This window comes from Gadus morhua, chromosome 9, assembly GCF_902167405.1.
Source record: "Gadus morhua chromosome 9, gadMor3.0, whole genome shotgun sequence".
Taxonomy (NCBI): Eukaryota; Metazoa; Chordata; class Actinopteri; order Gadiformes; family Gadidae; genus Gadus; species Gadus morhua.
Window position 1 is genome coordinate 7628540 of NC_044056.1, and position 27500 is coordinate 7656039.

The 27500-nt window shown below is 46.4% G+C and overlaps 1 protein-coding gene across 4 annotated transcripts in view; it reads right to left on the reverse strand.

The window, feature by feature from the left end:
* Positions 1-27500, reverse strand: part of cntn1a (contactin 1a) — a 70328-nt gene that overhangs the window by 22354 nt on the left and 20474 nt on the right. For 3 of the 4 annotated variants that reach the window (XM_030366044.1, XM_030366046.1, XM_030366047.1), the window contains exons 2-7: positions 17409-17550; positions 14712-14750; positions 7427-7547; positions 4885-5060; positions 2731-2826; positions 1568-1774 (exon numbers count right to left, since the gene is read on the reverse strand). In XM_030366044.1, coding sequence (XP_030221904.1) covers positions 1568-1774; positions 2731-2826; positions 4885-5060; positions 7427-7547; positions 14712-14750; positions 17409-17463 — 694 coding nt within the window. In that variant the 5' untranslated portion in view covers positions 17464-17550. Of the gene's footprint in view, positions 1-1567; positions 1775-2730; positions 2827-4884; positions 5061-7426; positions 7548-14711; positions 14751-17408; positions 17551-26617; positions 26737-27500 lie in introns of those variants that run through there. The other variant, XM_030366045.1, reaches the window with a different exon arrangement.

A 27500-nucleotide genomic window follows, 5' to 3' on the forward strand; every position in this document is an offset into this window, starting at 1 on the left:
TAGTATTACTATATCATAACCCTATTATCATATCCCTGTGGCCTAAGTGAAAAAGTGGCCTATTTTCACTATGTAGTACAGCAAGGTGTTGATACAAGGAGGTAAAATAAATAAATACAGGTAATTACGACAATAAGAAGTATATCATATCATCTTTTATATCTATAAATATGGGAGATAAGCGTCCAATGTACTATGTAAGGTCGGGCTCCATAGGACTTTAAGCAGAGGCCAAGTGTCTCCTGCTCGCCAATTATCAACATTAGGCAGTATTGGTTTTTAACTAGCTTCTTCTTTTCATTTTGTGTGGCATCTTTGTGTCCCTTTACTTTTGAGTCATGTAGTCACGCATATTTTCGACCTCTTGACTGCCTCACCACAGCAAAACTAAAGTATAAAGCACATCCGCTTTCATCATGCGGATCAGGAGGCACTGATCACTTCCAAACCACAGGCTGAGTCGAAGCGCATCTCGAGTGCTGAGCCCTTTTATCCGGCGCGGGGTCGATTTTTTCCGCCTCCGTTCTTGACACCTTCCACGTGGGATTCAATGTACCTCCGGTGTGAAGACAGGGATGCAGGGAGAGCTCCGCTTCGGATCTCGCTGTAAATTTGAGCTTTGCTGTGTTCGGGTCTTGCTACGTTTAAAACACAATCCTGGCCTTTCAGAGTTCTTGAACATTTCCAAAGTGAGTTCCAAAGGATGAATTTTCTATATCTTATTATGTGAATGGAACTATATAAATGGATCAAATGCACAACCCTGTTGGTTTAAATCCCACTTGTTAATAGAGGATTTCATTTATGGTTTCTGTGGATAGAAACATATATTTTTGGAGGGAAAACCAGTGAGGCAAATACAAAAGATCCAAACTATAACCTGCAATTATTGTGACAAATCTGTCCTATTGGGTTTATTCTGCTAAAGCCCAACATAGACATGTTATTATGTTATCATTATAAGAAAACAAACCAACAATTTGTAATTGATGAATTGGTAGTCTGTCCATTCAAACCACTGGTTTTGAAGACGAAAAAAAATAAATGGGAATGAGTGTTTCCTTGTCCAACATTATGTTTCCAGTAAATTCCTTCAATACATCGGATCTTAAGCAGTCACCAAAGTGGGCTAAACCACTTCCCACTCTAAACCACCATCATAATCCAATCAAAGGCTGATACTGAAAGGGACTTATTATAGTCAATATATCTATCTAACCCTAATTGATTCGCCGTCGCTGTTGTCTTGTAGAGAACTCGATTAGAAGTGGGAACACACAAACAGGCACGCTAACATCCATGTGAACATTTAACCACTTTCATCTATTGACAAACTCATAATAGCATCAACGCAAACCAATTTCCACAATTGACCCACAGTGAGACTTAGTGTTCAGGGGAACACACCAACACCATTCAGCATCGTTAAATATTAAAAGAAAACAACAACACAAATGGATCAGGGTGGGGAGAGGGGGTGGTTTGACTAGCATGTTCAAAATGCATCCCGTAATGGTGGGTTTTGTGGAGTATTGAAAGAAATCCCATACGAAAGAGTCATATTTACGTTCAGCCAGTGGCACCAGGGGGATGAACTTGGAGAAGACGCTCTTGGAGATGGAGGGGCTGGACACAAAGCAGGAGTAGTTGCCCGTGTCCGAGCGGTCCACCTTGGAGATGTACAGGTTGCCCGTGGTCTGGGACACGAAGCGCCGCTTGTCCAGCGGGATGAAGAAGGGGAACTCGTTCAGCATCCATCTGAACGACAGCTCGGCTAGGGGGGAGGGGAGGGGGGACAAACGACGGGAAGCTGTCAATCACGGCGAGCGGACAGAGAGTCCGAAGCTCAGGAGGGTCGGTGCACGTTTTATTTTATTTTTTTGGGCAATCATTTTTTATTGCATGTGAATGAGAGATAGGAAGGGTTTCAAATCATTTTAAATACACATGAACGCAAGATGGGAACGGTTTATGAATCATTTTAAATACACGTGAATGAGAGTTTTGTACTTTCTCCATTCGGCATTCTGAGCCAGCTTTGCGTTATTCACATACTTTTAATAATACAGATGGTCTTAAAGAAAGTATCCAGAGGCTATTCGTAGGTGGATGAGCAGAACGCAGAGAAATACCAGCAATAGATAACCATGGTTTCAGTTTGGGGGATTTTATGTCATGGATCTGCTGTCTGAAGGGTATTAAATATTAAGTTATACTGTGTGTGTGTGTAGTATCCCTAATTTAATAATACAGACCAGAGTGCTTTACTACAGCTCTGATACTGTGTAGTGAGATACCACTCACGTTGGATATATAGTCATTTTGTGATATATGAAACCCAAACTTGTATGCTGCTGTGGATTATTATTTCTTAAATATCATTATTTAAATATAATAAAACATTGAGAATATCAATATGCACACATAAACATATGCTGCATACACACACACAATATAAAAACAAAGATGGCATAAAAATGTATTCCTCTCCCATGCTTTAGAACAACACATCTCAGGAAGACAACAAATTGAGAAGCACACACATAAATATTTGATGTCCTATCCAGTTATGTAACAGTTTTTGTCCTTTCCATGGGGGCAGTTCAGCATTGAGCCAGTAGAGGGCATGGTTTGATTTGCTTTTATAGGACAAACAATTGGTAATGGATATTTTCTCAATGCTTAGAAACACATAAGGAAGCCAGCAGAGTGCAGTTCAATGACCCGTACCTGGAAAGTGAGGAGGTGGAGCACACAGCAGAACAGCTCCCTGTCCTTCCTTCACATACACTGCCTCTCTCTCCTCTGAGGAGAAGAAATCCAGATCTGGAGAGAAAGAGAGAGAGATAGAGAAACAGAGAGAGAGAGAGAGATAGACATACAGAGAGAGAGAGAGATAGAGAAACAGAGAGAGAGAGAGAGAGATGGAGATAGAGAAACACAGAGAGAGAGAGAGAGAGAGAGAGAGAGAGAGAGAGAGAGAGAGAGAGAGAGAGAGAGAGAGAGAGAGAGAGAGAGAGAGAGAGAGAGAGAGAGAGAGAGAGAGAGAGACACAGAGAGAGAGAGAGATAGAGAAACAGAGAGAGATAGAGAAACAGAGAGAGAGATTGAGAAACAGAGAGAGAGAGAGATGGAGAAAGAGAGAGATAGAGATAGAGAAAGAGAGAGATAGAGATAGAGAAACAGAGAGAGATAGAGATAGAGAAAAGGAGAGAGATAGATAGAGAAACAGAAAGAGAGAGAGAGTGAGAGAGAGAGAGCCAGAGAGAGAGATACAGCGAGAGAGTGAGAGACAAAGAGAGACACAGAGATAGAGAGACAGAGAGAGAGAGATGGAGAGACAGAGAGAGAGAATCAAAGAAACAAAGCGAAGTGTGAGTAAGTTAGTAAGTGAGCAGCCAATCAGAATTCAGCATCACCACACATTCACAAGTCACATAGGAACATCTCCATCTCCTAGTTGATATGAATTAAATAGTCTCTCTTTCTGTTGTTGCTATGCATTTGTGGATTTTTGGTTTTCCCCTGTTTGTTTTCCTCACACTGTCCTGTATTTGTAGAACTACAAATATGGCTGTTCTGGAGTCTGTTTCCATTGGTGGACGCTAACCAATGAGAGCCAAGCTGCCTGCTTGGAAACCTCATCGGTTCTACATGTACGGTCTCTCATGCTCTCTCTCTAAAGCCTCTGACCTTACCTTTGCTTTCCTAACCATCTGTGGTTTGTTGCCACTGTGGCCATTATTGGCTTTTTGTTTTAAAGGTTGGGGGGCCCAATTTGTGTCTTGTTTTTGTCGAGCAAGTGCCATGGAGGTAGAGCAATTAGAAAGATATGTTGTTTGAAGGTAGGTCCTGTTAGGCTTATTATTTTTGCCCAGGCTCACCCTGACATCTCCGACCAACTTCATGCTTATTAGTGTGGTTGCAAAGCAAGCCACACTATTGTCACCTCGTGTCTTATTATTTTCCTCATTCTTCCTCGTAATTCCTCGTAACTCCTTCGTAATTACTATTTGTTCTCATTCCAACAAATCTTTGTTTAATTGTGAAACCCCAGTGTCTGTATGGTTTGAGTCAGCTTTATGCTAAGCCCCTGCATCCCCTAGACTCGAGGGTCATAACACTTTGCCATTCTTTTTTTTTTTTTGCCATATGAAGTTGGACCCTGTGCAAAACAAGCTTCCGAAACTATGCCACATCTCCACAATGGCTACCAACGCTGTGAATATTCATGGAGGATGTGGAAGCAATATGGGCCAAATCCCTTTAAGAAAATAAGAGTCATGCATGATGCAAGAGAACATGATGGAGATGAGGAGGTAGAAAGGGCCGGAGGAAGGGGAAGCTGGAGGAATGGATCGGAGGTGAATAAGGACAGCGGCAGGGAGGGTTTTGGAATAATGAGGGAGTGCAGAGGCGGTGACATAGGAAGGAGTGAGGGATGGAGAGAGGAAGGGGGAGACAGACAGAGTGAGAGGATGATTGAGGGAAGGAGGGTTGGAGGAGGAGATGGAGAGTAGAGAAGGACGGAGCTGACACCGGATGGAGCGGACGGGAGGGATGGGGAATATATGGGGAGAGGGATGGGGAAGATGGAGAGAGTAGGAGAGAGAGGGATTGGTCAGAGATGAAGGGAGAGAGAGGGAGGTGGACAGAGAGGGATGGGGAAGATAAAAGGAGCGGGAGAGAAAGGGATTGTGAAGAAGGAGGGAGAGAGAGGGATGTGAAGACAGAGGGATGGGGAAGATGGATGGAGGGAGAGAGAGGGAGTTGGACAGAGAGGGTTGGGGAAGGAGGGAGGGAGAGGGAGGTGAAGACAGAGGGATGGGGAAGATGGAGGGAGGGAGAGGGAGGGGGGAGAGGGATCCCCACCAGATCACTCACATCCAAACTGCACAGAGGCCTGTTGACTGATGACGGTGCCGTACTCGTTGGTGGCGATGCACGAGTACTTCCCCAGGTGCTTGTCCCGGGCCGGGTTTCTGATGACCAGGTTACCTCCCACCACGCTGTAGTGGTCATCCGCCCCGACGTCGATGTCGACTCCGTCCAGCATCCATCTGGTGAAATCAAATGAAAATCAATACTGTCTAAAATCTGTTTTGAGACTGAGACTGAGACGTCAATTACTTTGAACGACAGGAGATAAATAAACAGGTTAATGAAGTGTTTACAGTCCCTGGTGTGCACTTATAAATTAAGTGTTTGATTCCCCTCTGCAAGACATTTCATTTTTGAGTTCCAGCCATGCTCAGGAAATGTGCCAGGTTTTGAATTGTCTAGCCTAAGGGTACTTGGGCAGCAAATCAGAAGTTCCAGCAGTAAACTAATCACACCTTTTAGCATGACTATCAGGCCATTCCGACACATTTAACCTAAGAAAAAAAAGATTGATTTTCAAAGGGCCTGTCTTCACCTGTATGAAGAATAAGCTCAGAGCGCTGGGACTTTCATCAGCACTCAGCCATTACGCAACTCTGAACACCGTTCAGCAATCGAGTGTCAAACTAAACTGCCAGGGAATCCAGAGAAAGATATCTTCCTCGAATGCTCAATGACAGGCCCGAAGGAACCCATCTTAATCTAATCTCGGTCGGGGGGGTGGGTAAAGCGCATTTAGAAGTGTTGACACCGCTGGTCAGAATAGACATGACTAATGCGTCCTGTCAACAGGCCCCACACCAGCTATGATCAGACACCCCCCCCCCCCCACCCACAATTTAATTCGGTGGCACCGTAACCAATTCGAATGACAAGGGGTCAGCCTCATTTACATACATTTGCATCTAAATTGAAGTGGAGTGGCACAAAATGCTTTCTAATTTACAGCAGCGGAATGAGACGGAGGACCCTCTGGCAGGTCTGTGAGTGTGGCCACCTTGCCATGTCCTGTTGATGCTTGTGTTTTGGTCGGGCTTGGCATGTAATGTTTAGGCTCTTTTAACCTGTTCGTAGCTGGGAGGAAACAGAATACCTACCTTACATAATGTTATGAATATGAGTCAGGCAAAGTAGGCTGCAGTGGTGCCATAATGATGATAAAGTAAGGCCGAAACCTGTCTCCAGCCCTATTCACACTGGACTAGTCTTGCAACAGGAACATGGGATTTGATTTGGGTTGAGTCTAATTATAATCCTGTGAAAATGCATTTGTGTTTATGATTTCATCAATGTGTTTGCCAAATTTACCTGCCATATTTCTGGCTGATATATGTCGATCGATGCTGTTTGAAATGCTGTCTCATGCCCTCTCTGGCAAGATGGATGAATGTTTTCGTTTCTCCCTCAAATGGACTTAGTTCATTTTCAGTTTCACACACACACATTCGCTAGCCCATTCCCTGTTGAGTGCGGCAGAGGTTGCGATTAATCGTTCTGACAGACTTTTGGGCCGCGATTCAACCCAACCAATTTAATAAACCGCCCAGAATCTATGACGAAATACATCAAGAAAGCCAAACGTCAGAGGAAATATAAACGCAGTAGCTCAGGTGTGTTTAATGAACATTTACGTCTCTAATACACCGCCCGAGTGCTCTTAATTACACGGGATCCCTGAAGGCAGAACTCAGTCCAGTGTGAACGGGGCAAAACGCATAGGAGCTGACTGTGTGTGAAAAGGGGTTGGGGCTTTGAATCTAGAAAAACATATAGATAGATTCCACTGTGCTTGCACGCAAACACAGCACTCCAAAAAACATTTACAATTTGGTGGTCCATCAAGGTTGATTCTCAGAGCACAAAGTCCACCTGCAGGCATCCTTGAGTATGATTGGCTAACCACTACCTGCTCTTTAAGGCGATGTAGGCTCAGATTTGAGCGCTGTTATTCAAGTGTGATATAAAGAGCAATGGCATAGCCATTCGTCAGCAATTAGTGAGTGAAATGCGCTGTGAGGAAAAGTGCTTGGAGGTGACTGTGCCGGCCTCTGCAGGAGAACATTATAGATTTCAGAGCGCTCCCAGCGCATTTCTGACCCATCGGGGCATTTCTTCTGTGATTGGTTCTGGGATTCCATCTTGCCTGCAAATCACAGGCGCATGACCCTCCACACTTCTCAATGGCAGAGAAATGAAAGGCGGGTTGGGGCCGAGAGTGAGGGGATATTGAAGAAAAATAAGATATTCTTCCCTCCTGCTTTTTCTTTGCGCTCTCTCTCCTTTGGAGGGGGGGGGGGGGGGGGGGGGGGGGGGGGGGGTGGAGATCGCCACAGTGGTGGTGGGTTTGCGGCTTGTGCCTTCAGTTGTGGGGGTACAATTATGTTGGGGGGGAGGTTGTGCTTGGCTCGCACATGCAATAGCAAATGTCACACGCGGTGTCTGTATTCAGCAATTACTCAGCTCGGACAAGGTCACAACGGTGATATTGGAGTTGTATTCAGGTAAAAAAAAACGGGAGTGTGGACGTGAGGGGGGGGTCTGTTACCTGTAGGTGGCGGACGGGCTGGCCCGGGCACGACAGTGCATGGTGATCCGGGCCTCGGGGGACTCCTCGGGGTAGATGGTGTTCACGGGCTGCTCCTCGAACACCGGCCCGTAGCCGTCCGCTGGGGGTAGAACCAAACAGAACCGTGAGGGAGAACCAAGAAGGAGAACCTTGAGACAGAACCGAGCGTGGAACCGTGACAGAACCGTGAGGGAGAACAGAAGGACGGAACCGAGACAGAACCGAGAGACGGAACCGTGAGACGGAACCGTGAGGGACAACAGCGGGACGGAACCGAGACAGAACCGAGAGACAGAACCGAGATGGAACCGAGAGATGGAACCGAGACAGAACTGAAACCGAAACCGAGAGACGGAACCGAGAGACGGAACCGAGAGACGGAACCGAGCGACAGAACCGAGCGGGAACCGAGAGATGGAACTGAGACAGAACTGAAACCGAAACCGAGAGACGGAACCGAGAGACGGATCCGTGAGACGGTACCGTGGGACAGAACCATGGCAATGAGACCGAAGCGTGAGACAGAACCGAGAAAAAGAACCGTCAGCCAGGGAAAAAAAGACCAACAAAATGAAATCCCCATTCCTGACGGGTTGTTCTGGGTCAGTAGGACGGAGAAATAAATAAATAAAGCATAAATAAATATGTTAATGTGGAGATGTGTTCGGGGTGATAATGGGCTGTGAGGATTGCAGGGCACAGGATGGGTATTAATGATAATGATGATTATACATTCAAGGGATAATGTGCCTTTCATTGGGACCACTCTCAAAGTGCTATACTGGTATTTATCTTTTACATATTTAAATAAAGAAAAACAAAATGTTTCGAAACGGTAGTTAAGAGCTGGACATAGACTAGAGACCCTTTACAGACACCACTTATAGTTCATTACAGCACTGGTTTGACATCGAAGTGCATACACAGAAACACACTGAGTGCTATACCCACTTCCAGCCATACCTAAACCAAGATTGTGTGGATAATAAAGATGCAACCATCAATCAAACGATTAATATATAGACCCCCGCCCTATAACATTTGCTCCGTGGATGGGTGTGTTTTCACCAGCAGCTTGCAAAACACGAATGCGTGTTTTCCTGATCATTAGCCTAGCTTCTCCCTCCCAACAGAGAAATCAAGCAAACAAGCTGTTCCAAAAAATGGCGGGTGTTAGTACACACACACACACACATACACACACACAATTATCCCCGGTTACTCATTAAAACAGACAGAGATCACAAGTGGATCCATGAATAAGCCATAAACACAATGACATGGCTATGAATAAGCAATGAGCAGAAATGTACTCCAACTCTGATTATTCCCTCAGATCAAGTAGGCGTGTATGTGTTTGGGTGACTAGGTGAAACCCGCTGTGTGTGTGTGTGTGTGTGTGTGTGTGTGTGTGTGTGTGTGTGTGTGTGTGTGTGTGTGTGTGTGTGTGTGTGTGTGTGTGTGTGTGTGTGTGTGTGTGTGTGTGTGTGTGTGTGTGTGATAATTACACGCACACACACAGACACACACACCTGATGCCTGAAACCCAGGAGGGTTGCCTCTGTACAGGACTGAACCCCCCCCCCCCCTAAGTCACTCATAGTTTTGAAAGTATCACCTTGACAGGCTGAACTGTGATTCACATACATCCGCTACAACACACACACTCCTATTCAACCAACAGCGAGGGGACATGAAACAAAGAAGACAAGGATTAAAACATACATATTTAGTTGGTTATGACACGCCTGGAACTGACATCTTATGCAAGCACAACGTATCCCTCTGACTAATCAACAGAGCACCGAGCCAATGAGATGCCGCTGTGGCTCTCTGTCGGCCTGGCTGTGAAACCGGGACTCTCTCCTTCCCAGCGCACGACACAACAGCGCTTTGAGGGTCTCTCTGCCACTCGCGCTGAGGGGAGGGGATTACAGGGAAAACGAAGATAGCACACCAAATAGCTCGATATAGCACGACATCCAAGAACACAAAGACCCAGCGGACAAAGAACGCAACGTAAATGGGAAGACATAACAACAAAACCGAGAACAGCTACAACAGAGGGGCAGCGCTGCAGAGGAGTATGAGCTAAAACCCCCCGAGGAGTGACACATGGTGGAGCTGGAGACCGCACTGTGTGTGGGGGGGGGGGGGGACCAGGGACCGGTGGCAGGGCGGGCAGGCGTGGGTGGTAGGTAGGTGGTTTGACCCGGGGATAGGACTGCTGGTGGAGGCGCTCCACAGGCACCACAGGCACTCTCCCCCTCTCCCCCTCTCCCCCTCTCCCCCTCTCTCTCTCTCTCGCCCCGCTGCGGAGCCATGAGACAGATGGCCATGGGGAGCAGTGGAGCAGGGCAACAGACCCCGCTCACTGCCTGCCTCCCAGCCACACAGACCTCCTGCTCTGTGTGAGTGGGTCCCCGCGCACCGAACCGCCTGCGTGTCAGGTTCCCATGGTCTGTCTGTCTGTCTGTCTGTCTGTCTGTCTGTCTGTCTGTCTGTCTGTCTGTCTGTCTGTCTGTCTGTCTGTCTGTCTGTCTGTCTCTCTGTCTCTCTGTCTCTCTCTCTCTCTCTCTCTCTCTCTCTCTCTCTCTCTCTCTCTCTCTCTCTCTCTCTCTCTCTCTCTCTCTCTCTCTCTCTCTCTCTCTCTCTCTCTCTCTCTAATCATTCAAATCACTATTATAAAAGCACACAAGGCAAACAATCAATCCCTCAGAATGGACTCGAGTCACCCTTTTCCCCGGCTCCATGTGCCTCTCTTAAAGGGTAAATTAACCCCCTTATTCAGCTGGAATCTGAACACGATTTTGGGTTCAATGGCACTTAAGGCCATGTCCCCAGGGCCCAGTTGTTCATTGAACTCAATCTGTATGTGCTTCTCCTTCTACCCCCTCCCTTGACCAACCCAATCCACCACCACCAACTTCCAGCCTCCACCCCTCTCCCCCTCTTTCCCTGTTCTATTGGCACCACTTAACTGTGGATTGCACTGTGGCGAGCTCCAACGGGGGCAAGCAATCATTTACACGGCCAGACTAATCTAACGGACCAGTGGACAGGCAGAAAGACAGACGCACTGACTGACTGATACAACCACACAGGGCACACACAAAGACTAATTGAAAGAAAAAGCCTTTGTCTCCAGGGCCAACTGGAGGGATAAAGATGCCCTTCTCTGGACCAACTTCAGTGTTAAACACAGCCCGCTATTCATGGAGGCCGGACAGGAGGACAGGGCCTCTCATGTGATCCGAAAACATATCAGCCTGCAAAACCACTATGATACCACTCTGGACTGTTCCAACCGGGAGCAGCCAATCTGTGCCGTCATCAATTCTGATCAATTATTCATCACAGCATTACTTGTAATTTTAGCTGTTTGAAGACAGTATGACTTGTGATACGACGTGCGTACACGGCTTACAACAGGTCACCTTTTAATGGTGGAGCGTGGCTGGAAACCAACCTCCTTGTTTTTCGATTCAGGGTGGCCTAAAGCCAGGACGGATTGTTTTCGGCGTATAATTACTATGACAGAGGGTATATATTAAAACGTAAGCCAACAAATCTTACTGACAAATGCTAGCTCAGCTCAACTTTGCTCAACAGCTGGGCGGTTTTAAGGCGGTAACATCTGTGGCATGTTTACACATGCAAATTGGCACGTATCCCAGTGGGACGGAGAACATATGTACAGTAGGATGGGAAGCCCGGGCACCAAAATGATCATCTCCGAGAACCCAGAGTCAGAGCAGGCAGTCTCATAATATCCTCACTGTCTCACAGGCCAAAAGAACTAAACAAATACGGAATCAATCGGTTCCAACATACAATATTGAACAGCTCTGCTTCACTACGAACAAACGTACACATTAAATATTGCATGAAATATGGTTCTGAAACGCCCTTGGCTTGGGAAACAGCCAAACAGAATATTTACAGCAGGCTACTGTGGGATGTGGACGGTGTCGCTATGAAGGCTGTCAGCCACAATCAGCCTCTAACAGGACCATCTGCGGGGAAGCAGACACATGTTCTCGTGCACTGCGTGGCTACACCAGAAGGCACAGGCTATCTCAGAGCTAATGCTCTTCCTAATATGGGAACTGCAAATGGAGGTTTACCTCCGATTTATCCTCGGATGTATCTCTGCTCTCGTTTCGTTTTTTGGGATCACAATTTGGTGGTTTGGTAACCAAAGTGTGGGAGGAAGATCAGGGATGACTATGACAGTAATTGTGATGTTTGTGAGAAATTATGTGTTATAATTTAATATATAATATATTATAAATACAAAAAACAGCCCGCAGTGGTGACAAACAAAAGGAGTGTGGTTAGATGGGGTTTATGTGGGCTTGCGTCAAGTGGGAGGATTACTGTAATAACCTTCGTTTACTGAAAAACAACCAAGCGCAACATGGCTCTGGGCAGAATAAAGAGCAATTACCGAAGAATAAAAAGACTATTCAGTAGTTTGGCACCTCACGCTATGCTGTCGTCTATAAACAAGTCAACAGCATAGCGTGATGTGGTTCAGTCATTAAACAGTAGATGACTGAGTCTTCTGCGGCCTATGCAGGCTTAGGGAGACAGCTATGATGTCCCCTGCCTGACGTCCAGTCCCATCAACACGCTGTCCTAGACACAGCATCACAATATGTGACAAAGCACCATGCCCACTTCCTCAATTTACCCCTCGCTGTCAGCCTGCCTTCCCCTTGATTTTCCACTTCAAGAAAAAAAATCACAGCAGACATACACACAGAAACGGACACACGCACACACACACACACACACACACACACACACACACACACACACACACACACACACACACACACACACACACACACACACACACACACACACACACACACACTTCCATGCCATGGGCCTTATTCATTTAAGCGGCCATTTTGGTTCTATCTCAGTTCTAAACTCCAGTTGGTACTAACGCTGATTCCACATTTAGAACCAAAATGGCTGCTATGTGAATGGGGCCTATTATAACGCAGGCACTGCACACTACAATGAACACACACTGGACACAAACAGCTGGTGAACCCTGGCCTTGTCGTGGCCTGTGTTAATTAGAGGAAGTGTGCCATGAAGACCAGCTCATTGTAGCAGCGGGGGACACTGCACTCCCTGCGCTCCCTGCGCTCAACGTTAAACGAACAGAACAGCGGCAGGATGCACAATGTGCTCATTCAGAGAAGCGTTGGCCGGCCATTATTGGCGAAGACGTCTCAAACTCCCCGGGGTGTGTGGCGAAAGCCGAGCACTGTGTTGTGAGTGGCAGCCAGTCACTTGGTTCGACGTCGTTCATAACAAAAAATACAGGAATCCTGAAATCGGATTGGTCAGGAGGAGCGACTCTGGACCGTATGAAAGCACACCAGCAGCGTTTCGCGTTCGCCTAAATGGCGGCCTGGAGAGCTGTTGGGTTTAGCAGGACTTCGGGTGTTTACCAAGCCCCTATCACATAGCGCTTCTCATTCCAGCAGAAATGAGTCATGTATAATGAATCACACAGTCACACAGAAATAGCTTTCATCCATCTTCCCTCCGTGATACCCACATATAGGCCCTGAGAACTCAATAATCCATGAGGTAATTACTGCAATGTCCATCCAAAGACTAATGCCGTCCACACACACACGGTGAGCATCATCCATAGATTAAAGGGCAAGACTAGCGGCATTCGGATGAACATGAAGAGAGAGCAATCAGCGAAACGTATCGGCGAGATATCAACAAACGTCCCCGGGACATCTTTTCATTACGCTCCTTTCCCTCGCACCCTCCATCTCCTGCAGGCCGTGAGGAAGGCGTGTGCGGTCCATCTGTGAGGGTCAGCTCTAAGTAGAGCCGACAGCTAGACACAGAGTACATACCGCTGCACTCCTACCACTCCTTAGGGGGAGGCAAGAGTGAGAAGCTGATGGCCAAAGATCTGCCAGGGAGGCTCCAGACACTCCAAACCCATCTTGGTGGCTTTTCCTCTGCTGCCTGACATGAAATGCAGAAGCCCAACGGAGTAAACACAGCATGCGTGCTTCCTTTGGGGAGCAGCGGAGTACCTTTCCCTGGATCAGTGACCCATGGTAGAGGAGAGTCATTTGGGATACTGTTTGGGAGAAGAGGGGACCAGGGAGATGGATCGGTGGTGGTGGTGCTTTGTCGCTAGCCAGGGAGCCATTCAGCCTGGAATTACACTGTAGTTAAGACCGAATGAAGGAATCGTGTATCCCATTATCGTTACTCAGATAGGCCCATGGCTAGCACATTCTTTGGACGAATCAACATTGGCTGAGCAGCTAACTCACCGTGTGATATTCAACCATAAAGTGACGGACATGCTCCAGTGAAAACCAATGAAGTTGTGTCTGGATCCATAGGGGCAAATAAAGGAAGGATAACCCAGAAGGTGTGAACAGGGATTATCATTAGAAAGCCTCTAATGGCATCTCCATTTTAACAGCTGCTGAAGGAATCTGCAATAAGATTCTGCCCCAAAGGAAATATAGTGTGGCAAACAAGTACACAGGTCTAAAAAACACCAAGAAAGAAGAACTTTGTGAATACAGAACAATTTCTCAACATTTGATGTCATTGAGGAAAAAAATTATATTCCGACATGCGTATTTCCGAGGCATCACAGACATCAAGCTGTTTAGTTTTGGCGTAACACACGTTCATTCAGATACCATGTTGTTCATTGTTAAGGGACACAGAGTTAATGAAGCGACTAACAGAAAAATAACATTGAACACGTATTCTATTATGAACTTTTGACCTTTTTCGGTTAAGACGAGAGCGCCTCGTAAACCAACACCAAGCCAGTATTCCTTTTTTAATCAAAATAGTGAGAATCGGCAGCATACACCGCAGCGGCGGGATCGAGTCATTCATAATTGAATATGCCGCTCTGTTATTCCCCGTCGGAAGGATGAAAGCTCACTTGAACTTCTCTTCGCTTTACCTCCGAGGTCAAAGTCAATGTGGCTCATTCCACCCGTCTAGCGCCGGCTACACACAGGGAATTTAAACTTGTGTGTATGTATGTGCACGTGCCAGGGTGCGTGCATGCATAGTTTACGTGCGTACTATATGTGTGCTTTGTTTGGGAAGCATGTTAATTGCAAATTGCCCTCTGCTTATTTACTTACTTACTTAAAGGGAGCCCTGTTTTCTAGGATTCTTAGTTTGAAAGATGGTACTACACAATAAAGGCTGTATGGCAGGCCGCTGTTCTTACCTCCATAGAAGTCGGCAGGCTCCCCATACATGGCTGCATCTGAAAAAGGGTTCAAGGGGAGAGTCATATAAGCGAGCGTGGTGGTGGAGACATGTGTGTCAGCCTTTAATATTTCATTCAGCTCTCATGTGCAGCCACAAAGTGTTTCTGTAGGCGTGCGCAATCCAAGGCATTTTAAAAAACGCTTTCAACACCACTTGAAATCGGAGTGCTTCATAGGGATGAAGTAGGCAGTGTTACAAAAGCAAAAAGCAAAACTATTATAACTGCCATGTAATGGCCTCACACAGATGCGGCAAACATTATCATTTGCTGATACTGCCTCCAGTTTTTTTCACTTCCATCCCTTTAGGAAACAATCAAATCTAGACCCCAGATAGTTTACTACTCCAAATGCGTTCTTCAGCGAAGAACGTGTTTATTTTTTAAAAAACACAATTCAGTTGGAAGACCCGTTATTAATAGTAACATCCCAAAGACATTTCCTTGACGTATCTGTGACTCGTACGAAACATAAATCAGCAGAGTGAAGGTTAAAGCAGCTGGGCGCTGAAAGGCAGCCTTCAGCTGAAGACCCACTGAGTGGAAAAACACACTCCAGATTGCCTGCTAACGCTGACAACAAACATGGCTAGTGAGGGTCTTTGGTTTTGACTTTGTGACTGGGCTCTCGCTGTGGTGATGACTGCGGTCATCACAAGATTCAAACGTTGGCTGATTACCAGGCCTGTTGTGTGAGGAACATCCCGGAATGTGTTTAATTGAGTTTGATTTTAATTAAGGGTGCCGGCGGCTGGTGGGTTGTACAGTCACATTAGGACAACGTTTCCCAAACCCATGGTTTCGGAGCCAACTGATATGCAAAGGAATATCCTATACATGTGAGGCTGTGTGAGGTGGCTGACTTATAAAGATAAGACATAGATTCAAGACATAAAGCATGAAGCCCGGGGACATCTTATAAACATGTCACTATTAGTTAGACCTTTATTTTAACACGACACATCCAGTAAATCCATGACATCATCACTGCAGGACATATTATCGTTGCATTATATAGACACAGCTGTGTTGATATTAAAGCCAAATAACAGTCTCAAGAGTAGTAAATATGCCGGGTCTGTGCTGTGTGAGTTGAGATTATTTTTGTACGACTTACGTATATAGTGTCACATGACCTAGCTTGTGGACCCTTCAAGAGAGATGTCAGGACGATTTGGCCGAGCCAGGGACATGACCTATTTAGTATGGATGGCTGTTGTCAGCCTGCACTAACAGTAGAAACCACTGCACAGAGGCGCACATTAAAGCACACACACACGTTGAACAAACAATACGAAGGAATTATGTGTACAAGTCTGATTTCATCCGTATTTTCGATTGATATGCCTGTATTATTATTATTATCATTATTCAATTATAAAGCTTTATGCATTATTATTATGCTAATATAAGATATAGTAGGACGTAAGAACCACACAACATTACATATTATTTTCCAAACTCTCAATTTCGTTGTGAGAGCTATGGTGAAGGAAGTTTATAGTTAGGAAAGTGAACTTTAAATAACGTGACGTCACTCAAAGGAAAGTTCGGGATGAATGCTGTGCGATGTGATGTGTTTATTATAGTGAGTAGACACACAGAGGGTGAGTAGTTTTCTTTAGACAGGTACTTCCCCCCCCTGCTGTCTCCTCTGCTCTGCTCGTATCATAGCTGCTTTCACACTCGCATATCAAATCTGAGCCCGCTGTGCTGGAGTCAAATATGAAATATAACCGAAAAACATCGACTTACTCAGTAAAGAATTTATTTATTTGTACTTGAGCAGGTGCTGCGGTGTAGACGTTTTTGGAATGAAAAGTTGACGAAACATTTGAGTGCCACTTTTATAATGGAGGTAATATGTTTTTTTGTTCATATATGCATTTTTCTTTTTATGAGGCCTTGTAAATCATTTTAAGTGGGGCACTTATATCCTAACGTAATGTGATGTAAAAGCCTTTGGTGAAGGTAGGCAAATTACTATTAATATAATTTATTCAGCAGGCTACTAACTGAGAGTCATTTTTACAAAAGACCTCACTTCAGCTGGCAACAATTTATTTTTCTGTTTGCAAGTACCTAAATCACCTTTCTACTTTATCCTGATCTTCCTCATACGTAGCTAAACCATACCATACCATCGCATCCTTGTCTTTTTTCAACAAGAGATGAAATAAGGGTGTTAGTGCTCTGTAGGAATCTAACCACAGTCTATGTATTTGGTTGTAAATCTAAACATAAGACACCAAGCACTCAAGTGACGTCAGAATCAAAGAGACAAAACTAGACGCTAATGCCAAAATAATATGTCATGTTATTTTGGGTAGTTCTTGTTCTTAACTCGCACAGTATAAAATTAGAAGCATTTTATTGCTTTCTTGCTTGTGTTTGCGTCAAATGTTTTTGTGTCATTGCATACGTTTGACCATTAAAGACGAGGCGTCGTGCTAGGTTAGTAATAATATAAGAGAGTACTGCTATATAAAAAGTAAAATAAATCACTGAATCACAGATGTTGGACCAATTACGTCATTGGTCCAGAATTTGAGGTCTCAAGAGTCCTGAAAATAGCTTAACTTCTTTGAATAGGAACAGGAAGCAGTGTCCCTTCCAGACAGGAAGCTGAGGGGGGAGGTGAGGAGGCCTACTGACCTGTGGACGCTGAGGAGAGCAGCAGGTGCAGCAGCAGCAGGTGGAGCTGCAGCATGGCTCTGCTACTGGTTGGAGCCTGCTCACTGAGATGACGGCTGGAAAGCTACAGCAGGTGGGACATGAGCTGGATTGGCTGCTTCTCCTGGAGAGAGAGAGAGAGAGAGAGAGAGAGAGAGAGAGAGAGAGAGAGAGAGAGAGAGAGAGAGAGAGAGAGAGAGAGAGAGAGAGAGAGAGAGAGAGAGAGAGAGAGAGAGAGAGAGAGAGAGAGAGAGAGAGAGAGAGAGAGAGAGAGAGAGAGAGAGAGAGAGAGAGAGATTAGAGAGTGGCAGGATAATGTAGTGGCTAGGCTAGGGTGTCTGACCCCAGGCAAACTGTGCTGGGGTCAATCCCCTGTGTCCACAGTGTACCAGTAAGCAGCCTTGAGCAAGAGGCCTACCCCTCCTTAATTTCATGTATCTGAATTCACTGTAAACGGCTTTGGGTAAAAGTGTTTGCTAAATGACCAAATGGTAAAACATCAATACAGAGCGTGTTCCCATTTGAACCTGACAAAAGATGATTTGTCATAAAAGATCTAATCTTTTTAATTTGCAATTCCGATGTGACTCGTGGAGAGTCGATTATGCCCAGAGGATAAAGGATCCTAGGTCCAAATGGAAGACTGCGTTCTTGTGATGAACAGAGAGCAGTATTGTATCTGAGGAGCCAACCAACCGACCAGCCATTGTGGTCTTCCTCATGATTCTGTCCAAATAGCCTTTCATCTCTCTGCAGCAGTCCTTCAAGGGGGCACACTACTCAGTCCTTCTCTCTGCCTGTCTTTCTGTCTTTCTCCCTGCCTGCATGTCAGTCAGTCAGTCATTCAGTTAGTCACTCAGTCACTCAGTCACTCTGTCACTCAGTCACTCAGTGTCTATCTTATCTGCCTGCTTGTCTGTCTGTCGATCCGTCTATGCTTATTACATAATACATTTATGTATGTTTTATACAAAAAATGGAGACTCAAGACTCGTATTCATAAATATGATGAATCTGTAGTCTGAGGATCAGGGCGAGCGACTGGGTGAAAGCTGGTCTAATTACTGCAAGTTGTCGTGCGCTCCTGTCTTGAGTCTGGCTGTACCTGATATCGTATTCCGCTTGAATCGCAAATCTACTTGTCGCTGTAACTTCTGCGACTGAGTCTTCAACGTCCTCTGAACTGAGCAGAATAATCTCCTTTACAACCACCCACAGAGACCTGCGTTACGTTGACACACGCATTCAACGTTCAACGTTCGACATTCAAAATTCAACATTCGACGCAGTAGAGGAGAAGGAAACCTCACAAGACTTGTCATGACTCGGCATGCCAGGGATACCCCACACACTCATCAATAATGACACAGTTCACACTACAAAAAAACAAAACAAAAAGACATCCGGCAACACACAGTCTGTGATGCAAAACAGCCCTGATGCCTCCAAGCCCGCACCCAGTCTCGAGGCCTTCGCCCCAGCAAGGTGCAAGATAGTCTAATGATTGACAGGACGGACGGATGGCCCTCGCTACCACAAATGATGATGTCTGTCACCGACCGTCTCTGGTGCAGCACATCAGTCTCCCTTCAACACCAGGCTTGTTAGCCTAACACGACAACCAGCTAATAGCTAGCAGCCAGCAGCTAACAGCCTGATGCCAGGCCCGGCGCTATGACAAGCAGCAGCTGTGTGGGTAAACGTGGACATTAGCACGCGCTCAAGTCCTCTGGAGGCCCGGAGAGGCAGCGAGCTGGCGTTATACTGTACAGAGTCAGGCTGATACCGATGACAGACTTACTGCCCTGTTAAACGTCCCTGTTCAATTGAGAATATTAATAGTTGAAAACTGTTTAAATTGCATGCAAACAATGACGTCCGGTGTAGTTAGTGTAAACATTGCTTCATATATCATACTAAGTGCATCATTTTCATCAGTAAAACCGCATTAGGACACTAGATTTAACTCAATATTTTACGAGAAAGCCCATAACAACTCAATTAGGACTCGCTTGGTCTAAGGCGTAATGATTTGTCCCTAATGCTGATTGTTTTTGCTCCCATTTCCTCCACCCCCGTGTAAAAGGAAATCGGTAGAACTAGCGTCTGTGTTTGGCTAGCGGTCGTAAATACTCTTAGCCGGCTACATGGACCTCTGAAGAACAAGTCCCGCCTCCGAAGCTCCTGGTTCCATCAGACAAATGTCTATGGGAAATAACATGAGGTTTTTGAATAATCGTACAACAACAAACTCAGTTTTACTCTAAGTAAAAGCTGCTCACGTTTTGAACTACACACTTTTTCAATCTAGATTCCCCTTGGGTTTGGGATTGTCGTGCCGTTAAAGTAGTCAACTATTATGAAGACGCATTAACGGCACCGATGGAACCGGAGCCTCGCAGGCGGGACTGATTCTTCAGAGGTCTATTGTGACGGCCCTCTGGCTGTCTTTGTGTGGTTGCTTGGCCCCTCCCTGTCCCTCTCTCCTCTCAGGTGGTTCCTGGAGGGTGGAGCTGCACAATCAGCTGGCTGCAGATATAAGGCTCACCAGTCTGCCCATGGCTCTCTCCCTCTGCAGACACACCATTCGACTTTTCTTACACCATTATCTTTGTTTAACTTCTGTTCATCAATAAATGATGATCACATTTGCAGTTAGACCCTGGTGTGTCTCCATGTTTGTTGTGGCCGAGAGCCGGGCCCTGAAATAATTATGATGTCAAGTGCGTGTGACAGCGCCCCCGGCACTAGGTATCAATCCACACCTGGCCGCTCATTCATTCATTCATTCCCCTGCCTTGCTGGCCTGATATTTGCTGGTGTAGTGTAATTGAATATTAGGGAGGCAATATTGATCGGTGGAGCTCAGCCATGATGCGTTCAGTTGGAAGGCAGTGAGAGAGAGAGAGAGAGAGAGAGAGAGTGAGAGAGAGAGAGAGAGAGAGAGAGAGAGAGAGAGAGAGAGAGAGTTGAGGATTGCAGAGAATGAGACACTGATAGGGGCAGATTACTGTCCGAGCAGCTATGGGGTTAGCCTCCAAATATGAAAAGTACTACTGGGTCCCATCTGCAAATCCTATCTGCAGGCTTTCTTGAGCAGCGTGCTATAACCCTCTATGTCTCTATAATGAGCTGTATCTGAATTCACGCTTCGTTGTTAAGCTAAAAGTGTCTCCAAAATGGCAAACTTATACAAACGAAGACATGCATTTTCGGTAAATCACAGCTCCCTCTCACACACACACACACACACACACACACACACACACACACACACACACACACACACACACACACACACACACACACACACACACACACACCCTCCCTCACAGAGACACACTTAATAAGTCGGACAAAATGTCTGCAGCTGGAGGGAGGCAAGACATCGGCTTTCGTCTTCCACGTCTTTGCCCCCGTATCCTAGCAACACCTCTCCAAAGGAACAGTACAAGTGCTTGAGGGGGGCGGGTGGTGGGGGGTCTTTGTTGCCGTGAATATAACTGAGCAAACATTCATTTTAACTTGGAACAAGCCCGCAATTGTGGCGTGGCTCCAGCCATGCTTTTAAACACATTCATCAAACTATGACAAAGCAGAGGGGACACAAGCTTATGTGTGATCTCTCTCTCTCTCTCTCTCTCTCTCTCTCTCTCTCTCTCTCTCTCTCTCTCTCTCTCTCTCTCTCTCTCTCTCTCTCTCTCTCTCTCTCTCTCTCTCTCTCTCTCTCTCTCTCTCTCATCAACTTATTTCAACGGACTCTGCATGTATCTCTCTCTCTGTCAGTCTGTCTGTCACTCTCTCCCTCTGTTTATTCAGACTTATTCCCTCTCCCAATCTCTCTGTCGATCCCGTGTGCCGCGGGCGGCCATATTGACGAGTGTTGTCCTGGCTCCTCCATGAATCATTGATGACGTTAATAAATGCACTTAGGAGATTAAGGGCAGAGATGATATGTGGACGCAGACACAACGCTCTGCCATTAAGAATCATGGCATCTTGAGTCCTGAATCGAAGCAAAGTAACACTCAACAGACAGAGAGAGGGCAGCGGGGCAGGTGTGCTTATAATCAGTATTAATGGCCCCACCTTACCTCTCTCAGCGTGTGGGGAGGGGGGGGGGGGGGGCGTGTGTTCTCCGGTCCCCACCATAAATCACCTTGTGCAGCTGTGACAGCCCTCAAACAGGGACATTTTCTCCCCCGCCTCTCCTCTCCTCCCCTCTGCTCCGCCATGAATCAGAGGCGGGATGTTGTCAGGGTCTATTAGGAGCTGCTATTACTGCTCTTCTCTCTGTTGCTCCGTTTTTTTTTTTTTTTTTATGCTCCAGCTTCTCCAGTTTCTCCATCTGCAAGGCTTGTTCATCTGCTTGCTGGATTAGAATTTGGTTGCACCTTCCTCCTCCTCCTCCTCTCTCTCTCTCTCTCTCTCTCTCTCTCTCTCTCTCTCTCTCTCTCTCTCTCTCTCTCTCTCTCTCTCTCTCTCTCTCTCTCTCTCTCTCTCTCTCTCTCTCTCTCTCTCTCTCTCTCTCTCTCTCTCTCTCTCTCTCTCTCTCTCTCTCTCTCTCTCTCTCTCTCTCTCTCTCTCTCTCTCTCTCTCATCTTAAGCCTCCAATTGAGATGCCAAACCCCAGCCTGGACTGTTTTCATTTTACATAAAGGCTGTGTGTGTGTGTGTGTGTGTGTGTGTGTGTGTGTGTGTGTGTGTGTGTGTGTGTGTGTGTGTGTGTGTGTGTGTGTGTGTGTGTGTGTGTGTGTCTATATGTGTCTGTATGTATGTATGTGTGTTTATGTGTATGTACTGTATGTGTAGGAGTATGTGGTACTAGTGTGGGTGTGTGGGTTTGTGTGTGTGTGTTTGTATGTGTATATATGTGTCTATATGTGTGATTATGTGTATTTACTATGTGTGTATGTGTAGGAGTATGTGGTACTAGTGTGTATGTGTGTGTGTGTGTGTGCGTGCGTGCGTGCGTGCGTGCGTGCGTGCGTGCGTGCGTGCGTGCGTGCGTGCGTGCTGGAGGGGGGCAGTCTGATGCGGGCAGTACGTGGGCCTCAACTGCATCCTCTCCACCAGAACACCTAGTAGTAGGAACACAATCACCTCGACACAGAACCATTTGACAATAGGGGGCAGGAGAGTCTAAAGGTAATCCACAGCTGTCCCTCACAGTGTCCTCTTTGATGGCCGTCTCCCAGTGCAGCATCTCTAATGCTTATCAGTGGGGGTCAGGGCCGGTGGTGGAGGCAGGGCAGGGTGGGCCGGGGTCGGGTGGAGGGTCAGTGGACACAGGGTGAGGGTGAGGGGGAAGGGGTAGTCATCAGAGTGGGTAGACTTCACAAACAAGTGGGCGGGAATATCCTCCATCTCCTCAAATACACACATGGGCGCGCACACAGACCCGCACACACACATGAGCACACAGACACAGACCCCCCCCCCACACACACACACACACACACACACACACACACACACACACACACACACACACACACACACACACACACACACACACACACACACACGCACAGCGTACAGGCTTGCATACAGAGATTCCCTCACAATCACCCAGCTCAGTCAAATTAACATCAGCTTTACAAATTAATCCAGCTGGTGGGAGCCAAGATGGGGTTAATGCTGGCTTGGCGTGGTCCCTTAATCAGTGTAGTGGTTGGATGGAGCGTTGCTTAGAGACAGTGGAGTGAGTACGGGCCTGGCTGCAATCAAGTCTCAATCAGTTCTACACTTGTTCTGCACATGTAGAAGCTCACAGAATGGCTAACGAAGGGGAGAGCTGGAAGGCTGTCAGAGGCGGAGAGAGAACGAAATAGAGATGGAAAGAAATTAGAAAAAGAGAGAAAGAAGAACGGTTTAAAGGGAGCCTTTTTGTGAAGCTAGTCGGTTGTCAAACCACATCTATTCTGCCTCCATAATTAGGTTTATAACCAGCTTGGCTTGAAGGACAATGTAACACATTGTATATAGCAGAGATATTGTACACACTGTATGCATTATGTCACGTGTGGGGAGAGATTATATGCCAGATCATCTGCAGGCTGTATTCCTTTTTGTATACACTCTGTCTTGCATTAAGTATACACCTTGTCTAATGTAGGTCTATCCTTTCCTTGTCTTGCACTATACATTGTCAAGAGCAATAACAACAGCAGTATGAAACAAGACACGGTGTATGTATGCTGAATCGCCAAAACTGCGCTCCAAACCCGTTGTGATCCATATCACAAACTACACCATGAATTATTTATATAAAAATCGTTTCCCTAAATGAGGCAGTGCAGCCTCCCCCTTCAAAGGCTCGACAAACTAATATTTCACAGGGAGGGAGAAAAGACACCAGGCCCTGGGATAGACAGATCCAAGCCAAGCTAGGACCCCTAATAAATCACATCACAACAAAGGGTATAGAATGATACACACACAGCTAACACAACCACCGACCCAGTGGGCTCTAGTCACAAGCGTGACCGATGGAGACACTCTCCGCGAGGAGAAGACGCCCCCCTGTTGCTAGGCAGAATGTGTTCCATCACAACACCCACCAAAAAGAGGTTGTTTATTTGACAAATCAATAGCGGGCATTTGTCCACGGCGCAGTCAGACGTTTCGTCCATTTCCACTTGCCAGCTACACGGTCATATCGGCAGCAGAGGTGTCTGAAAGGCTATTTCGTAGGGAGGTGCTCAATCAGAGGAAAACACTGACACCCGCCAGGAAGTGTGAGTGGGAAAAAGAGAGAGACCTTGAACACAAATCCTTATTTTTGGCGTCTTATATGCTTGTCACATCTGCATACAGCTGTTAGGAGGCCGACTGTATCGGTCAGCCAGACAGCCTCGGTTGTATTAAAAAAATACCATTTAGCTGTTCAAGCAGGATATTTTGAATTTGAATTTGATTCAGTTAACCATGCTTATTAGTGAAGCAGTTTCTTTTTCGGCTCAGATGTGTATGAACTATCGGGCCAATGGCAACAGATTAGATGTTCAAAGTGCAGAAATACTTTTAGCAGAGAATAGGGCTAATTACAATGATCACCATCAAACCTTACATCCAAAGAGAACAGGTTCAGACGATACTGTGATAATGAGGTAATTGAGAGGCCCAAAATGGAGAGCCAAATCCAAATCCATGCCGTGATCTCACCTACTCTATTTTATCCTCTCCCTCCGTCTGACTCTCCCTCCCGCCCTCGCTCTTACTCAGCCTTTATAATGTAAGCCATTTAACTCAACCTTCCAGGTCAACACATTGTCCTTAGGGACAGCCCAGATTCAGTGGCCCTTCGTGACCCTGCATATCAATATCATCCGATCCGATTTTAGTACAAAGTGTGCTGGGAAAACATACACACTACCTATAATGCACGATAGGAAATTTCGTTAGTGTACAAGTAAACAGAATCGGAAAAAACATTAATGTTTCCAACTGCTCCCTACTCCATCCATTTGCAGAATGCTTTTACCTTGAAACGTACAAAAACACATGTTGAACGTGCTCGTCCTTAGGACTGCACGGACAGGAAGGAGACTGTCAGGGGGCAGACAATGGAAACGGCCAACGGATGCTTACAACTTACCATTAACCTGTTCACTTATTGCTGTCTCCATGGAAGCAATAGAAGGGGCTGAATTATGGAAAGCTCCTCCATTGCTGTAATGGCAGCACAGCAGCATAAAGCAATTGAATTCCCCAACCAGATGACCTTTTCTCTTGACTGATGTCTATACTGAATGTCCATAATGGATTTTCCTTCCACGCTTGCATCTCCATTCTGTGAAATGTGGGTCACGGTGGTCAAAGGGTTGCAACTCACCTTTGCACATAATAATCACTGGTCACAATGAAAAAAACTGGCTTTACAAACCTTTTACCGTTGAGTATCGTGACATAGTATTAGAAAACGGTGGAGAATGAGCGACTGTTATCGGTAGCGTTCAACATTGTGTGTTCACAGGTTGTTATGCAAGGTGCTGAAGGGGTTAACCAGATGCAAAAGGGGCGGGGCTTGCTTTGATGGGGGAGGGGCAGGAAGTTAGGTTGTTGTCCATGGACCTGCAAGGTCGCCCGTGGAGCCAGTTGTGTTGCTTTAAGTTTAACATGGGCATAACATACAACGACCCGGGCTGTATCGCTTCACGTAGCGGCACTATATTACGCGGCAGTCTACGAGGCCTGGTCGATACGGTACATGGTGAGCAATTGGCAAAGGTCAGGAGGAGAGAACTGTATTCTCGATTAGAAACCCACTCAATTACTTCATAGCACATCTGGCCAATGGAGATATCAGCCCAGCTGCGGTCGACACAGGACTGCTTGTGGCGGCCTCCATATCTCAGTGTACACACCAATAGAGTTGACAGCTCTGTGTGACAATCAATCCCAGATAACTGTAATTACCAACTGACAGAGTGATACGTCGGTTTCACCGTGTCTGTGTCAGGGACTAATGCAGAGAATCCTAGAAAACAATTGTTTATCCGGGGAACGGTAAATAAAGTATTTTGAGACAGGGAAACAAGAGGTCACTGGCCAAAGGGCACAGACAGTGCTCACAATCCTTTAGGGAGGCAGTAAATATCTGACACACATTAGAAAGATTAGTCTTAGGAGAGTCTAATTCACTACCCCTTTATTGGATTAAATAAATGGGATAACACTTTAGACTAAAGATTACCGCGACAATGGGAATGTTCTTCTGATGTCAACCAAATACCCGCCGCAAATATCCTGCCTAATTGCATTTTACACCACTGAGAGGAGGGGGATTTTCATTATGCCACTGAATAGGCTACCTAACCCAAACCCCAAACGGCAAACGGAAAAACTAATGTGGTGCTTTATGGTCGCTTAAGGGATGCTGGCGTACCTCGCTATTGCTTCGGAAAAGAAAACAAATCTCCCTTTCAGTGAGTGAAAATGAAAGGACTGAACAAAACGAGAAGAAAAGTAGCAGCAGACATTTCAGCGTTTTGTTTTCGAAAGAATGTCATTGCACCGAGGCAAAGAGATTTCAAACAATTGACCGAGTCACTTAACTTCATTCTTCCCATAGCCTACCGGTATACCGTTCCATCACTTTCATAAGCACAACAACATAAACAACGACAGGGTGCTCCGGCCCGGCCGTCTAGCCTTAGATCAGAACGAGCGGTCACCGAGGTGCTTACCTCTCCGTGAGCGTCTGGTGTGTCAGCGGGCAGAAGAGATGAGCTACTTAGCCACACACACATCTCCCTATCCTGTCCAACGGGCCCAGCCTGCCAACTGTCCTCAATCCTGCGCTCCCATTGTCTGTGTAACAACTGAACTGAGTCCCTGGATGGCAGCACTCTCCCCTAAGGTGCACAGGACAGGGAGGGGAGGGAGGGAGGGAGGGAGGGAGGGAGGAAGGGAGGGAGTGGGGGGGAGAGGGAGGGAGGGAGGGAGGGAGAAATGGAGGGAGGGAGGGAGGCAGGAAAGGAGGGAGGGAGGGAGGGAGGGAGGGAGGGAGGGAGGGAGGGAGGGAGGGAGGGAGGGAGGAAAAAGAGAAAAGCCTCATTCTCTGTTCAGAAGAGGGGGGCCATGCAAATAGGGCGCAGCTAAAGGAGACCCCCCCGTGGTGAGAGCTCTCCACTGAGGGGTCTTCTCCTCCCAAACGGCAACCCGGCCCGGCTCTAATCCCTTAAGCACTCCCACCACTCCCCTTCTCCCACTCACACACCCACACTCACACTCACACACACACACACACACACACGCACACACGCACACACACACACACGTACACACGTACACACGTACACACGTACACACACACACACACACACACACACACACACACACACACACACACACACACACACTTGTACACACACACACACACACACACACACAGACTTACAGACTTACACACATACACCCGAACAGCAGGGAGCATGCAAGGAATACAGACACCTCTAGATAGACTCATCAGCCCTTATGCACAGCCCAGTACCTCTTTTACAAGGGTCTTACATAGCCATAGCTGTGCTCTATTAACAACCTCAATCATCCGCCTTAAAAACAAGATCA